Source organism: Pipistrellus hanaki, assembly GCF_964339955.1.
Source record: "Pipistrellus hanaki genome assembly, chromosome: 13".
Taxonomy (NCBI): domain Eukaryota; kingdom Metazoa; phylum Chordata; class Mammalia; order Chiroptera; family Vespertilionidae; genus Pipistrellus; species Pipistrellus hanaki.
Genome location: NC_140515.1, coordinates 7,538,630 through 7,555,581, shown reverse-complemented (window position 1 = coordinate 7,555,581; position 16,952 = coordinate 7,538,630). Strand labels below are relative to the sequence as shown.

The 16,952-nt window shown below is 56.4% G+C and overlaps 1 protein-coding gene across 2 annotated transcripts in view; it reads right to left on the bottom strand.

The window, feature by feature from the left end:
* Positions 1 to 2,437: 2,437 nt before the first annotated feature.
* The window catches only part of EIF4E3 (eukaryotic translation initiation factor 4E family member 3), a 42,885-nt gene continuing 28,370 nt past the window's right edge, over positions 2,438 to 16,952 (bottom strand). Inside the window, exon 7 of one of the 2 annotated variants that reach the window (XM_084902093.1) lies at positions 2,438 to 2,610. In XM_084902093.1, the coding sequence (XP_084758219.1) occupies positions 2,489 to 2,610 (122 nt within the window). In that variant the 3' untranslated portion in view covers positions 2,438 to 2,488. Of the gene's footprint in view, positions 2,611 to 5,538; positions 9,582 to 16,952 lie in introns of those variants that run through there. The other variant, XM_084902095.1, reaches the window with a different exon arrangement.

The window sequence follows — 16,952 nt, the reverse complement described above, 5'->3', positions numbered from 1 at the left end:
CAGCAGGGGCTGCCGCAGGGCCGGCTGGGTCCTGTGCCCGCTCCCCCGGCAGGTGTCATGTCCTCCCGGAGCCTGGCCGGCCTGTGTGCGGGCAGGCAGCTGGGAGGACCGGGAACCTGAGTGACAGCACCAGCCAGGCCTGCTGGGTAATGAGGGGGTCACAAGGCTAAACTTCACCCATCCCGCCCCGCCTCCCAGCATGAGGGTAGCATTGAAGTTAGTGGCGAAACATGCTGGACTCAACAGGCCACTAGACTAAGATTTCCTGATTCCCTCTGAGCACAGGCCTGACCCTCCCAGGCACTTCCTGTGGACTCCCTCACGTCAGCCTGAGCAGGGCAGCTCGGTGGCCTAGGCCAGGGGCTCCAGAGTCAGATGCCCCTGGGCTACCACTCACTGCTGTGTAGTTCTGGGCAATTTGTGTGATCTTTCTAATTCTCTGTTTTCACCAGCCGAGTGGGGATGTACCAGTTTAAATACTGAAATCCTTTAGACCAGATGGTCAGGAGCAGTTGCTTTGCATCCCCAGAGCACACAGCCTGCACTATTCTGGCTGAAACAGTCTGTCCCTGGGTATCACCCACCATCATGGGCCCCTCTGCAACCCAGGAACTAAAGCGAGATGAGGCCAGCAGAGCCGGGAGCCAGGGCCTGCCCGACGCCAGGCCGTGTGCTCTGTCCTCGGTGCACCAGGGCTAAGTGCTCTGCAGGGCTGTCCCGGGCGTGGGGGCAGATTCTACAGCGCCCACCACAGGAGAAGCCCCAAATAAATGATGTAGGTATGCCCGTTATACAGATGGGGAGAGCTGGGCTAAACAAGGCTAAATAACGTGGTGACTCTACTCAACATACATTCTCAACTCTGTGCCTGTCAACCATGATGTGTCAATGTGAGAGTGAGAAGAGCCCATGTAATGATGGCATAACAGACCATCCCTTCTAGAAAGGCCATTGCTGCAACTAGATATCAGGTGGCCACCTCCTCCTTGAGGATTCTCTAAAAGGCCAGCATAAACCCAGCAGTGATGACAATGTTTAATTATGTCACCAGGCTTAGTATATGGAAAGGAGTGGCCTGGTGTACGGATCTGTGCACATTAGAAGGAAATTAATTAGAAGAAAGATTCGTGCAGTGATTACATTACTGCCAAAAATTACATGTCAAAATAGTATATATAATATAGCATTATAAAATTAAAATACAAAACATCTTAATATCGATATTTGCCTTTCTCTATAGTAGAAATGTCAAAGATGAAGGAAAATTAGTAAAATGTATATTAAAATAATATATAAAGTGATTAATAGCCGGGACCGGTTTGGCTCAGTGGTAGAGCGTCGGCCTGCGGACTGAAGGGTCCCGGGTTCGATTCCGGGCAAGGGCATGTACCTTGGTTGCGGGCACATCCCCAGTAGGGGGTATGCAAGAGGCAGCTGATCGATGATTCTCTCTCATCGATGTTTCTAACTCTCTATCCCTCTCTCTTCCTCTCTGTGAAAAATCAATAAAATATATTTTAAAAAAATAAAAAAAATAAAGTGATTAATAAATAAACAGTATTCTGTCAACGACATCACTTTCTTTGGGCTTCAGAGGTATGTTGTGCCAACAGCTGGTCTTCAGACTGTTCTGGCGCCTGTGAGATTGGCGCCAGCAGGAGCGTTACGTGTATCATGCATGTGTGAGTCAACACTTCCTGTTAAATTGCCGGTGTGTGTCTTATGCACCGGCCAGCTGGTCAGCCGGCGGTCCCTTAGCCTTTTACATACATAGGTTGGGTGGTGCCTTAGCCTTTTACATACATAGGTTGCTTTTCTCAGGACTGAGTGGATGCGCAGGGCTGAGCGGAGGCAGGGAGCGCAGGCACACAGCCGTCTTCTCACCGAGGTTAGGTTTGGGGGCTCTGAGTGGGCACTGAGGGTTGTGTTCTCTGGGGTGGGAGAGAAATGTGTGTAAAAAGATTCAATGGCTAATCTCATATTGTCAATGAAATCACTCCTTTAAAAACCTTTATCAGGTAGGATATCGTCAGGATATATTAAAAAAAGAATGGCTGGGCTCCTGGAAGTGTGACCCCCTGCTCTGTGGGGCAGTCCCTAGTCATCGCCTGCCTCCCTGCCAGCTGTTAGCACTTGAGAATGAACGGTCACCGGGCAGGAGGGTGCGTCGTGGGAAATGGAACATGAGGCATTACGTTTTAAGAGAAACGGGAGGAGACAGGCACATTCTAGGGGAAGGTCAGCATAGAGATGATTCCAGACGCAACCTAAGACTGCTGCTCGGCGAGTGGCTCCAGGACCCAGAGCAGGGCCGCACCTGGAGCCTGGGGGCCGTGGCCAGTGCTGCTCGCTCAGGCGCTCAGCTCTGCTCGGGCCTGGCGGGCCACGTGGTGGGCGGCCTCCAGCAGACAGCGACGCGGTGAGATGGGGCGAGGCCCAGGGTTGCGCCGAGGTTATGCCTTCTGAACCGGCGGAGGGAAGTCTGAGCTCAGCAGCGAGCAGGCGGAGCGCAGCTGCACGCAGCATGGGGGCCATCTGTGTCCGGAGAGCAGCGCCGTGCAGGGTGCGGGCCGCCCGTGAGCACCGCCAGGTGTGCGGCGGAAGGCGGTCCTGAAGATCAAAGGCAAGTTGATGCAGAGGAGAACATCTTGCCCAGCAAACCCTGCCTGCGAAGGAGAGAGGGCGACACCTGACAGGCCAGATGTGCGCAGGGAGGGATCCTGAGCCTGGGTCACCCCTGAAGCAGCTCTGCGGCACCGAACCCTGCTCTCCAGGCCACCGCGAAACACGAGCACAGGCTCCCGGGAGACAGGAGTCCTGCGAGGCGGCCGGGGCGGCCGGATGTCCTGTCCCGGTGCAGCAGGGCAGTCACTGACTGCAGGGCAATGGTGCCGCCAAACGCGCGTTCTCTCCGGGTAAAAGGGAGAGCGGCTCTCCGCGGCGCCTGGCGGGGCGTGTTATTCTGCGCGTAGGACGGTGGCTCTGGCTGAGGGGCGCCCAGCACCCCTGGCCGGGCTGCCAAGCTGGCACAGTGGTCGTCCACAGAGCCCGTGGGACGGGGCGGCGGGCGGGGAGGGGTGTTTGACAACCTGTGAGTTTTCCACAAGTACCAGTTGGTCTCCTCTTAATTGCCCCACGTAGATTTTCATAAAGACATTTAAATATAATAATTATTATTGTTATTTTACTTTGTACTTCTAGATGGCACCTTTCCTTAAGCAGCTCAAAGAACTCCTGTGGAATTACCCAATAATCTGCAGAATTCCTGTGGAGGTGGGTGGCGGCTGCTCTGCACTCTGGAGCTGACGAGGGGAACAGGGAGGGGGGCCTAGTGACATGGGATGGAGGCAAACAGAACAGTAACCAAGGCCCAGACAGTCCTCTCACTCCGAGGCCTCCGCGGGACAAACACCGCATGCCCTCCCTTCTCCCTGGCCTCAGCTCAGCACAGCCGACCTGGGCTGCCCCCCCCCCCCCCCTTTCAGAAGTCTCCGGGAGACACTTGGGGATCTGCGGGGGGGGAGGGGGGGTGTGGTGGGGGGGAGAAGGTGGGGCTGCTGGCTGCGCAGGCCGGGCCCAGCAGTCACAGCGGCCTCTGCAGCCCAGCCCCGGGCTTTGGCAGCTCTGTGCCTGGCAGTGGCGGTGGCACACGGGCCGGAGCAGGTCCGGGATCTGCCTGGACGCCTGGCTCAGTCCTGACTCCAGTGCTTCCTGAGCCGAGAACGCCGGGCAGTCACCAGCACATGGACGCTGCCTCCTTGGCAGGACGGGGTGGCGAGGGGTAAATGGGACAGTGAGGTCGGAGATGTCACTGAGGCCGGAGGTGAGCGGGCTGCCCGGTGCTGCCGAGGCCGCGCACAGGTACACGTGGAAGCACACAGGCGCCCTGGCAGGCCCTCCCTCCGCGGGCAGGCGGGCGCCTGCTAGGAGTGAGCAAGCTCATGCACGTAGTTTACACAGAAGCGACACAGGCTGTGCCTGATGGTTGTGATTAACCATGTACGATTGCTACCTAATTTCTTGTTTCTGCGTTATCTGTGCAGCATGAGCACTGGCCTCACCCCAGGAGAGACAACTCCACCGTCTGATGGGCCTGTGGAGGGAAACAGCCACCTCAGCCACTGCCCGTCCCTGGAGGAGGTGTCTCCTGGCTGAACACACCGCCCCTCACCGGCTGAGGGGCGCTGGGGCCCGTCCCCCTCAGTCTGCCGAGTAAGGACCACATGCTCACCCCCTGCATTGGTCAGAAAGGGGCCCCGAGCTGAGTGCACGCATGCACTGTGTCAGCTCTAAAGGCTGTACAGTGTGCGCGGCTATGGACTCCAAAGCACACACAGGCTGGGATTTTCAGCTGAACTACGTGCGCTCCTCTTTCGCGTCTTTCAATGACGAAAGGCTAAACACTCTGTCTTGCGGGAGAAGAACTGAGATGCTTTCCTTCCTTCATCCCCAGCTGCACCCAAACCCGCGCAGCCCACGTGTCTCCCCACGGCTCGCAGGAGCTGGCTTCTGTGCCGGTTCCTGGGGGGGCTTCCCGCCTAAAGACCTTGCTCGTCTCTTGCTGGCGACACCCCTTGGCTGACACCTGGGAGACTCCAGTGAGAGAGATGCTGCTACCAGGGGGACCTCTGGCCGCAGGAGGAGGGACAGCAGTGTGCAGGCCGCCCGCTGCCGCTGCGGTGTCGGTTCTCAGGGCCGCCGCTGCTCCAGCCTCTCAGGCTGCGGCTCCCCTCCAGCACTCACTGCGAGGAAGCCTTTCTGGGGTTCCGGGAGGTAAAATAATAAAAATGACCTCGAAAGGATCCTGTTAAATACTGCACGTTTGCCAAGGCCTCCGCGTGTTTACCCTCTGACCATACCGACAGTGGGAGGGGGACACAGGGGAGGTCCAATTGCTGGTTGTATGTTGTTTTGTATTTGTGTGTTTTTTTACTTTTTGTTGTTGTTGTTAATTCTCACTGGAGGGTATTTTTCCCACTGATTTTTAGAGAGAGTGGAAGGGAGGGCAGGGGGCAGAGAAAAACATCCATGTGAGAAAGACACAATTGGCTGCCTCCTGTGTGCAGGAGTGTGCACTGGGGTGGGACCCAGGTGCGGGCCCTTGAGTAGGAGTCTAAGCCGAGACTCTTGGTGCATGGGCCTGAGGCTCTAACCGCTGAGCGCCCTGACCAGGGCTCCTTTATACCAGTATTGTTGATTCTCCTTCCAAGGCAGATTTCCGCTGACATGTGGTCAGGAACATTTTTACCTGGAGCAGCTCCAAAGCTCTAGCACAGAAAGTAAATCCACTCTCAGGAAGTTCTTTGTGGATTAAAGTTTGCTTTTTTTTTTTTTTTTTTTTAAAAATGTATTTATTGTTGAAACTATTATAGCTGTGCCTTTTTCCCATTGACCCCCTCCACTCCATCCCCACCCGCCTCAGGCCGTCACCGCACCACTGTCTGTGTCCATGGACCATGCACGTATGCACGTGTGCACATAAATTCCCCGTTAATCCCCCTCCACGCCACCTTCCCGCCGAGATTCCAGTCTGTTCCATGCTCTATGTCTCTGGGTCCATTTTGTTCATCAGATTCCGAATATGAGTGAGACCACGTGATACTTGTCTTTTTCTGACTGGCTACGTTCACTTAGCATAAGATTGGAATCCAGAAGCAGCTCATCCTTTCAAAGCAACAATTTATTTAAAAATTACAGCATTGCTGAAACCGGTTTGGCTCAGTGGATAGAGCGTTGGCCTGCGGACTGAAGGGACGCAGGTTCGATTCCGGTCAAGCGCATGTACCTTGGTTGTGGGCACATCCCCAGTAGGGGGTGTGTAGGAGGCAGCTGGTTGATGTTTCTCCCTTATCGATGTCTCTAGCTCTCTATCCCTCTCCTCTCTGTAAAAAATCAATAAAATATATTTAAAAAATAAAAAAATAAAAACTATAACATTGTCTCCAAACCTAGACAAGGAGTGTGAGGAGCCTGTGCAATTGGCAAGTGACTGTCCTCCTCCCCCCGGGCCCTGCAGAACCGCTGGTGGGGGGTTGGGGTGGGGTGCATCGAGAGGATGCTTTGCAAGGCAGTGGCCTAGGCCTGGGGTGATGGCTGTGGCTCAGAAGGGAGCCCCTTCATCCACTGGGGAACCAAACCCACAGAGCCAAGCAGACCCTCAGCGGGATGCCCTCCCGCCTGCCGCTCAGCCCTCACTGACGATCCGGGAGCGCCTGTATGAGCCGAGCGGGCCTCCTGCACAGCCCGAAGCCATGGCTATGGCGGCCCCTCCTGCAGGACCACTCGTGTCATAAAACTGACTGGATTTTATGTATTCTTAAATACTACATTTAAAAGGAGTGAGGTTTTCAAGCATGAAATAAGTCGAGGCAGGATAGGCCGAGTGGGTAGGAGCCACGGGGCCCTGGGGAGCCAGTCAGGCAGGTGGTGGCCGAAGCCTCTGAGCAGAGGCACGCGGCCGCCGCGGGCCGCCCCCGGCAGGCTGCGGGGACCCGGCCGGGGCCGCTCCGGGCGGCCTGTCCTCGTGCTCCCGCAGGGCCGCCCGCTCTGGGTCCCCCTCTCCGGCTCGGGACAAACTCCTCCAAGTGAAAATGTGGGATCAGCCCAGCCAGGTGGCTCAAGGGTTGAGTGTTGACCTATGAACTGGGAGGTCACGGTTGGATTCTCAGTCAGGGCACATGCCCAGATTGTGGGCTTGATTCCCAGTGCAGGAGGCAGCCCATCAATGATCCTCTCATCACTGGTGTTTCTCTCTCTCTCTCCCACTTCCTTCTCTCTGAAATCAATTAGAAAACATTAAATAGATAAATCGAGCAGAACAAATCAAATAGAGGCTGAGTAGAGTCCAGGGTGGCCATTTGGACCCACAGAATTCCCATCGCGTGGGGAAGGGACGTGGCGGAGTGATGGGGACCCAGGCACAGCTCCCGCTCTGGGGCACCAGCGTGACCTTGGGGAAGGGGCCCTTCCACTCTAGACTCCCGTACCCTCAGCTGTGGACTCAGGGAGTGCCAGGCAATGTCCTTCCTCCCCCAGCAAACAGCGGGCCTCCACGCGGCTCCCAGGGGTGCGGGCCCCTGGTCAGCTCCTCACCGCCACCCCTCCCTCCAGTGCCAGCAGAAGCCACCACAGCCACTGAAGGACATCCCCGTCTCCCCGATGGGGGCAGGGTGGCTCCTCCAAAGCTGGAAAGAGCAAACTTCATGGAGGAGGGGCCCTGGCTCACGCTCAGAGCCCCAAGGAGGTTTGGAGGGGGAGGGCTGGAGGGGAAGGGATGGAGGAGGAGAGATGGAAGAGAAGGGATGGAAGGAGGAGGTCTGGAGGGGGAGGGGTGAGGGAGGAGGGATGGAGACACAGGGGCCTGGCTGCCGGCAACAAGGAGCCCCAGTATCACAAGGCGGGGACAGGGAGCTCCCAGCTTTAAATGATTCAGGGTCCTGGATGCCACACATTTCTGAAAGCTGCCTGTCTGGGTCAGAAACGAGAGGGCCCTGTGAACGGAGCGCCAGCATGGGCGGCCGGCGGAGGCAGGCCCTGTAGCCACCTGAGCCACGGGGCGGGCCTGCTTGCATGTCAGAGGCGCTGTCGGCCTCTCCCTGAGACTGTGACCTGAACATGTGAACCTTTCATTTGGGGAGTCTTTCTGGGAAAGGCCTGAGGCACACCCGCAGACAGACCGGGACCATATTTTGTGAAACAGCAATTCTCTCAGACCAGCACGGTCACAGCAGCAGGGAGCCATGACCCCACGTGAGGACTTGCGCTGCAACCCCGGGCCACATCCAGCAGGAGGCGCCCCCTCCCTCCCAGGACAGGCGGGGCAGCCGTGCCCCCTCCGCACTGCGCGGCACACAGCCCCCTCGGGCCCCGCCTCTCCACCAGGAGGCAGGCAGTTCCCATCCACACTGGGCCATCGTGACGTCTGCAGATGCCACAGGCCGGTCTCTTTTCTTTCTGAACTCCATCTCCCAGCAGAAACATGAAAGGGGGCTGTAAACACTTCAGACCCATAATATACTGCTTCCCCCAGGTCTTCCTGGCGGAAACGCTGCTCCGAGGAAAGGTGCGCATCCATTGAAACGTCGTTTCTGTCAGGAGGGCTCGCCTGCGCGCGGGTGCAGCTGAAAGCGTTTCACTGAGGCTCCCCGCAGGCCGCCAGCCCGGGGAGGGGGAGCCGCAGCTCTAATCAGAGCCAGAGGGCGCGCTGGCGCCCAGGCTGGGCAGTTGTAGTTTCTGTATCCACCTCATTCAAGAAAATAAAATGTGATTAATTTGTCATCAAGGAGAATGTGTGACCCTCTCAGAGCTAGGCCTTTGAAGTAAAGCGGGGGCGGGGGGGGTGGGGGCAGGGGGGGGATCGGTCAGCGGGCCAAATAGCAGAGCTGTTCTCATTTACAACTTAAAAAACCTTCCCCACACGTGTGCAGACTACAGTGCTCCCTCCGGGTCTCCTTTTGTTTACTTTCATCCTGAAAATAGTTATCAAGGCTACAAAGCAAGGCCCAGGAACACTCAGCCAGGACCCAAGCCGGGGTGAAAAGACTTGACCTCCTGCCAATCTTAGAGACCAATGCGGGCGGCGGGGAGGGGGCGGGGAGGGCGGGTCTCAGTGCAGCGCGGCTTCTGGAATGAATAATGGAGGGGTCCCTGGCTGGGTCAGAGGACAGATGCTCATTTATGATGTTCTGCGCTTGTTAACCTGCACTTAGAGAAGTTCCCAACTGCTGAAAACGCAGAAGGCAGTGGCCCCAAGATATTATTTAATTCTAGACTTAGTGTCATATTTCTTGCTCAGATGCTATATATACTTTATAGAGAATTATAGGGCTTTTAAAAATTACAGAGTAAGCAATCCGTAGACATTCCACAGTTAAAGAAGCCCCGCATTTAACATGTTGGCGCATGGACCTTTTATGATGGTTTCCCGCAGGTAGATACATAGACAGTGAATTACTGAGCGAAAGTCAAGGGCTAGCTTGTCTTTTAAAGATGTTTGAAAAGCACAAACAAATTATAAACAGCCTTTGTGGTTACTGAATTCAATGTCAAACTATTATTAGAGAAGTTTAAAAAATAATGAGATTAACAAAATGCTCAGCTTTAGAAATCTAACACAATTTTGACTTAAAGCAAACTCCTATTCAAACATTCCTTCATTCAAACATGCACTGAGTTCATAGTATGTGAAACTCAAAGATGTTTAATATATAGTTCTTGCCTTTTTTATGGTTTAGTAGTTCAGATGTTTTAATGCTATTTACCAATCCACTAAACAGTAAACTCCATGAAAAAGGACAATGTCCTACCTTGCATATTTTTGTATCCCCAGTACGTAGCACTTCATAGTTGTTCAATAAATACTTAGTGATAATTCAATATCCCAAACAGTCCTTAGCTCAGCTACACTTTCAACTTATCTCAGCCTTATCAACTTGCCTTCCAGATATCAGTTCATCATCTTTACTGTAAGAATTAATGGATAAGGTCAACCAATGGAAGTACCATTTAATATTCTACGTGAGCAGAGCAGAGCTGGGAGTTAAATACATTACCTGCTTTAAAGGAGCTCTCTTGCTTTCCATCTAAAGATAAGGGGATGAAAAGAATATACATGACATACAGGGAACTTTGGGAACCTCTTCCATTTCTCCACTGATAAGTTTGAGTACCTACAATTCACAGAGGACAAGATCAGTGCCACAGAATTCACAGAGGAGGAGCGCCCACCGTCCACAAGAGGATGCCTATAACCTAGGGATCACAAGACGAGGGCCTACAGCCCACAGACACAAGATGAGTGCTTACAGCCCACAGACACAAGGGCCTACAGCCCACAGACACAAGACGAGTGCTTACAGCCCACAGACACAAGGGCCTACAGCCCACAGACACAAGACGAGTGCCTACAGCCCACAGACACAAGACGAGTGCCTACAGCCCACAGACACAAGACGAGTGCCTACAGCCCACAGACACAAGACGAGTGCTTACAGCCCACAGACACAAGACGAGTGCCTACAGCCCACAGACACAAGACGAGTGCTTACAGCCCACAGACACAAGGGCCTACAGCCCACAGACACAAGACGAGTGCCTACAGCCCACAGACACAAGACGAGTGCTTACAGCCCACAGACACAAGACGAGTGCTTACAGCCCACAGACACAAGGGCCTACAGCCCACAGACACAAGACGAGTGCTTACAGCCCACAGACACAAGGGCCTACAGCCCACAGACACAAGACGAGTGCTTACAGCCCACAGACACAAGACAAGTGCCTACAGCCCACAGACACAAGACGAGTGCTTACAGCCCACAGACACAAGACGAGTGCTTACAGCCCACAGACACAAGATGAGTGCTTACAGCCCACAGACACAAGGGCCTACAGCCCACAGACACAAGACGAGTGCCTACAGCCCACAGACACAAGATGAGTGCTTACAGCCCACAGACACAAGGGCCTACAGCCCACATACACAAGACGAGTGCCTACAGCCCACAGACACAAGATGAGTGCTTACAGCCCACAGACACAAGGGCCTACAGCCCACAGACACAAGATGAGTGCCTACAGCCCACAGACACAAGGGCCTACAGCCCACAGACACAAGATGAGTGCCTACAGCCCACAGACACAAGATGAGTGCCTACAGCCCACAGACACAAGATGAGTGCCTACAGCTTACAGACACAAGATGAGTGCCTACAGCCCACAGACACAAGACAAGGGCCTACAGCCCACAGACACAAGACAAGGGCCTACAGCCCACAGACACAAGACAAGTGCCTACAGCCTACAGACAATCAATGAGGGCCTATAGCCCAAGGACCACAAGATAAGTGCCTTTAGCCCACAGACACACAATGAGGGCTTACAGCCCAAGGAGCACAAGATGAGACTCTTGCTTCAACATGAATTTGTTCAGCTTGGAAAACGTTTTCATTAACTGAGTTTCTGTCTTATATTCCTGAGTAATGAAGGCAAGAATATACTTAGAAAAAGGAAAGTGCCAAAGTTGGATCAGTTCATCATCTTTACTGTATGGATTGATGGACACGGTCAACCAACGGAAGTACCATTTACTACTCTACATGAGCAAAGTGCTGAGCTGGCAGTTATATGTTACCTGCTTTGCAGAAGCTCTCTCTCTTCCCATCTAACAATAGGAGAGCCGGAGCTCAGAAGAAGAGTAACTTACTCAAGGCACAAGCTAATGGGATCTCAACCCAAGAAAGCTCATTCCAAAGTAAGCTCTTTGCATGGGCGGTTTGCTTCCCTGCTGCTGGTTAACATCCCGGGCTGAGCTGGGCACCCCACAGGCGTTCCGTCCGAGAAAACTCCCACCAAAACCTCTACACTTTTTACCGGGATGTGGGACACTCTGCTCAAGAAATTAAATTCCATCTTCTCTGCTCTCCTCCTTCCCAGTCTGATAGACACAAGTAGTTAAAGGTCACCGGTAAGAAGCAAAAATGGGAGCTGCATGACTATCTGTGATAGAATAATCCAGAATTGGCCGTGAATATGTTGAAGCTCACACTACACCAGGAATTCTTTCTCACCTGCCACCCACACCGCGGAAATGTGTTATTTTTGTGCAATCTCTAGAGAAGAGTGTAGGCATGTGCACTATAGACGGGGCACCGATGAATGAGACAGAAAAGCAAATTTCAAACATAAATTTTAAATTCCCAGTTAAAACCTTGAGAAAGTACACAAGTGGTGGTGTCTCCTAGCTATAAACTGATTTTAAGGCAAATCTGTTTTTGTGCAACTGATACAAAGCAGCAGACTAGAAAATGCCTAACTTTTCTACATGAGGTATGGAATAAAGAGAAGAGAACTGATTTAACAGCCAGAAGACTTGGGGATCTGGCTACAACTTTGCCACCAACTGCTTCAACAAATTCTTTATATTTTCTGGGTCATTTCTTCACTTTTAAAATGAAAAGGTTGAACTAGATCAGAGATTTTCCTATTCCTTCTTAAAGCCGTAGATCCTTTCTTTTAGAAACAAGCTCTTCTAAGAAACCCCCAAATTACTCCACATGGGAACCTCACCCCCATCAGTGCAGCCTCCCGCTGGCAGGACAGCTGGAGCCGCCCTGCCTGTGCGGATCCCGGGCCTGTGACACCGGGTGGTCTTGGCCGTCATTTCACCCCCAGCTTCAGTTTCCGCAGACAGACCCTGGGACGACAGTGACGGGGTATCCCATCGGGCTCTAGGGAGGGCACAGCAGCCTAGCTGGGGGCACGGCGCCCACGTGCTGGTCAGGGTTGTTGGTGAGGCGGTGGCCGCAGCCCCGCAGGCGCAGGCAGAGGCCCTCGCTGGCCCATGGGCCGGGCCGGGGAGCGGCTGCGCGGTGGTGTCTGCACGCACTCTTTAAAGGACTTACACGTAACTTTGGTGAGCCCAGCTTTCTTTAGCAGAGAAGCTTCTATACCAAAAGGTAAAAGTGACGTTTATCGCTGAGTGAGAGAACCAGGAGGAAGGGCTGCTGGAGGCCCAGGAGGAGTCATTTCAGTGGGAAGCAGGCTGGGCCAGGAGGGCTGAGCAGGCTCCGGGGCGGCGCAGTTCTGCCTCTTGGCCTGGCGCTGCTACAGAGCGGCCTCCTTGTGACAAGTCACTCAGTCACATGTCAGTGGTGGCTGGTTTTCTGTGTCTTAGTTCTATTTTACAATAAGAAGTTTTAAAAAGTGATGTTTAATAAAACAAAATCAAGGAACGAGTACATAAATTATGCTTACTGCTTCCAAGATGTTAACATCTTGCCACACAACAGACGTCAGTGTGAGTGTGTTACCGTTTTACTGCACCTTAAACATGTCTATATCACAATAGGAGCTTTGTGCGCATGTGTACAGGCTCCTGCAGACCAGCCACCTGGGGAACACTGAGAGCCAGGGCCTTCTGTTAACATTTTGTTTATGATTCTATGATGTTGGTTGTTGTTAATCCTCAGCCGAGGATTGTTCTTTTCACTGATTGTTTTTAGAGAGAGGGAGGAAGGGAGGAAGGGGGAGTGAGAGGAAGAATAGAGAGAGAGGGATAGATGTAGAAAGACATCGGTGTGAGAAAGAGACATCAATTGATTGCCTGCCACACGCACCCCAACTGAGCAGGGAAGGAACCTGCAACCCAGGATGTGCCCTTGGCCAGGCACCGAACCGGAGACCCTTCTGTGCTGGGCGACTTCCCACCACCAAGCACACGGGTCAGGGCGTAACCTCATGGTTTTAAAGAGACTTTCTGAACATCAAAGTCTGGCCCCTTGTTCTGCCATCTTCCTGAAATACCGATTAGTTGAGTAAAAAGGGAACATTGCTTTAGTGTTTAGCTTTCATTTTGATCATCCTCCAGGGAGTCACAAAACTCAAAACTTCCCTAAGACCTGACCCCGGGTGTGGAACCCTGGTTCCCGCGTCCCGTGTCCGAGTGGAGGGAAATGGCGGGGAAGCGCATCTCAGGGGGTGAGCCCGCGCACCCAGACCTGCGGCGCGGATGGGCCCGGCCAGCAGGCGCGGCAGCTCTGAGCCGGCACCGAACGCTCTGACTCACACGTCCTCTCTGGCCAGGAATACGCCAGTGGCACGGCAGCCTGGCATGTCACGGAAACAGAAATCTTTCAGTGGCACTGCACTTGCTGAGCCTGTGAACACGACGGCTTTCTTTTCTGCCTACAGCAAAGGCCTGTCTCCCTGCAGGGCCCAGGGTCAGGGAAACAGCCACTGGGGAAAGCAGGAAAGCGCTCCAGCAGCAGCTCCACCCACACTCCCCATCTCTGCCCCTGCAAGGCCGCCCTCAGCCGAGAAGGCAGAGCCCGTGCTTCCCGAAACCACCAGGACCCCGAAACCACCAGGACCCCGAAACCACCAGGACCCCGACTACCACCAGGACCCCGAAACCACCAGGACCCCGACCACCACCAGGACCCCGACCACCACCAGGACCCCGAAACCACCAGGACCCCGACCACCACCAGGACCCCGACCACCACCAGGACCCCGACCACCACCAGGACCCCGAAACCACCACCAGGGCCCCGACCACCACCAGGACCCTGAAACCACAAGGACCCCGACCACCACCCAGAACCCCGACCACCACCAGGACCCCGACCACCACCAGGACCCCGACCACCACCAGGACCCCGACCACCACCAGGGCCCCGAAACCACCACCCAGAACCCCGACCACCACCAGGGCCCCGACCACCACCAGGACCCCGAAACCACCAGGGCCCCGAAACCACCACCCAGAACCCCGACCACCACCAGGGCCCCGACCACCAGGACCCCGAAACCACCAGGGCCCCGACCACCACCAGGACCCCAACCACCACCAAGACCCCGAAACCACCACCCAAAACCCCGACCACCACCAGGGCCCCGACCACCAGGACCCCGAAACCACCAGGGCCCCGACCACCACCAGGACCCCGACCACCACCAGGACCCCGAAACACCAGGACCCCGAAACCACCAGGACCCCGACCACCACCAGGACCCGAAACCACCAGGACCCGAAACTACCAGGACCCCGAAACCACGAGGACCCCGACCACCACCAGGACCCCGACCACCACCAGGACCCCGAAACCACCAGGACCCCGACCACCACCAGGACCCCGAAACCACCAGGACCCCGACCACCACCAGGATCCGAAACCACCAGGACCCGAAACCACCAGGACCCCGAAACCACGAGGACCCCGACCACCACCAGGACCCCGACCACCACCAGGACCCCGAAACCACCTGGACCCCGAAACCACCAGGACCCCGACCACCACCAGGACCCCGAAACCACCAGGACCCCGACCACCACCAGGATCCGAAACCACCAGGACCCGAAACCACCAGGACCCCGAAACCACGAGGACCCCGACCACCACCAGGACCCCGAAACCACCTGGACCCCGAAACCACCAGGACCCCGACCACCACCAGGACCCCGAAACCACCAGGACCCCGACCACCACCAGGACCCCGACCACCACCAGGACCCCGAAACCACCACCCAGAACCCCGACCACCACCAGGACCCCGACCACCACCAGGACCCCGACCACCACCAGGATCCCGACCACCAGGACCCCGACCACCAGGACCCCGACCACCACCAGGAACCTGAAACCACCAGGACCCCGACCACCACCAGGACCCCGAAACCACCAGGACCCCGACCACCACCAGGACCCCGACCACCACCAGGACCCCGGCCACCACCAGGACCCCGAAACCACCACCCAGAACCCCGACCACCACCAGGACCCTGACCACCACCAGGACCCCGACCACCAGGACCCCGACCACCACCAGGACCCCGAAACCACCACCCAGAACCCCGACCACCACCAGTACCCCGACCACCACCAGGACCCCAACCACCACCAGGACCCCGAAACCACCAGGACCCCGACCACCACCAGGACCCCGAAACCACCACCCAGAACCCCGACCACCACCAGGACCCCGACCACCACCCATGACCCCGACCACCACCAGGACCCCGAAACCACCAGGACCCCGACCACCACCAGGACCCCGAAACCACCAGGACCCCGAAACCACCCAGGACCCCGAGACCACCAACAGGACCCCGAAACCACCACCAGGACCCCGACCACCACCAGGACCCCGACACCACCAGGACCCCGACCACCACCCAGGACCCCGAAACCACCACCCAGAACCCCGACCACCACCAGGACCCCGAAACCACCAGGGCCCGACCACCACCAGGACCCCAAAACACCAGGACCCCGACCACCACCAGGACCCCGAAACCACCAGGACCCCGAAACCACCACCCAGAACCCCGACCACCACCAGGACCCCGAAACCACCAAGACCCCGACCACCACCAGGACCCCGAAACCACCAGGACCCCGACCACCACCAGGACCCCGACCACCACCAGGAACCTGAAACCACCAGGACCCCGACCACCACCAGGACCCCGAAACCACCCAGGACCCTGACCACCACCAGGACCCCGACCATCACCAGGACCCCGAACACCACCAGGACCCCGAAACCACCAAGGCCCCGACCACCAGGACCAGAAACCACCAACAGGACCCCGACCACCACCAGGACCCGAAACCACCAGGACCCCGAAATCACCAGGACCCCGACCACCACCAGGACCCGACCACCACCAGGACCCCGAAACCACCAGGACCCCGAAACCACCAGGACCCTGACCACCACCAGGACCCCGAAACCACCAGGACCCCGAAACCACCCAGGACCCCGAGACCACCAACAGGACCCCAAAACCACCACCAGGACCCCGACCACCACCAGGACCCCGACCACCACCAGGACCCCGACCATCACCAGGACCCCGAAACCACCACCAGGACCCGAAACCACCAGGACCCCGACCACCACCAGGAACCTGAAACCACCAACAGGACCCCGACCACCACCAGGACCCTGACCACCACCAGGACCCCGAAACCACCCAGGACCCTGACCACCAACAGGACCCCGAAACCACCACCAGGACCCCGACCACCACCAGGACCCCGACCACCACCAGGACCCCGACCACCACCCAGAACCCCGACCACCACCAGGACCCCGAAACCACCAGGACCCCGACCACCACCAGGACCCCGACCATCACCAGGGCCCCGAAACCACCACCAGGACCCGAAACCACCAGGACCCCGACCACCCCCAGGAACCCCGAAACCACCAGGACCCCGACCACCACCAGGACCCCAAAACCACCAGGACCCCGACCACCACCAGGAACCCCGAAACCACCAGGACCCCGAACGCGTGGGGACCGAGCTCCGCCCCACGCATCAGCCTCTCAGCCTCCGAGGAGAGGCCAGGGACCTGGGCCTGCAGGAGAGGCCAGCGACCATGCCAGGGCACTCCCAGCACACGCTGCCTGAGAGCTGCGCACGCCACCGGCCTGGAGCAGGACA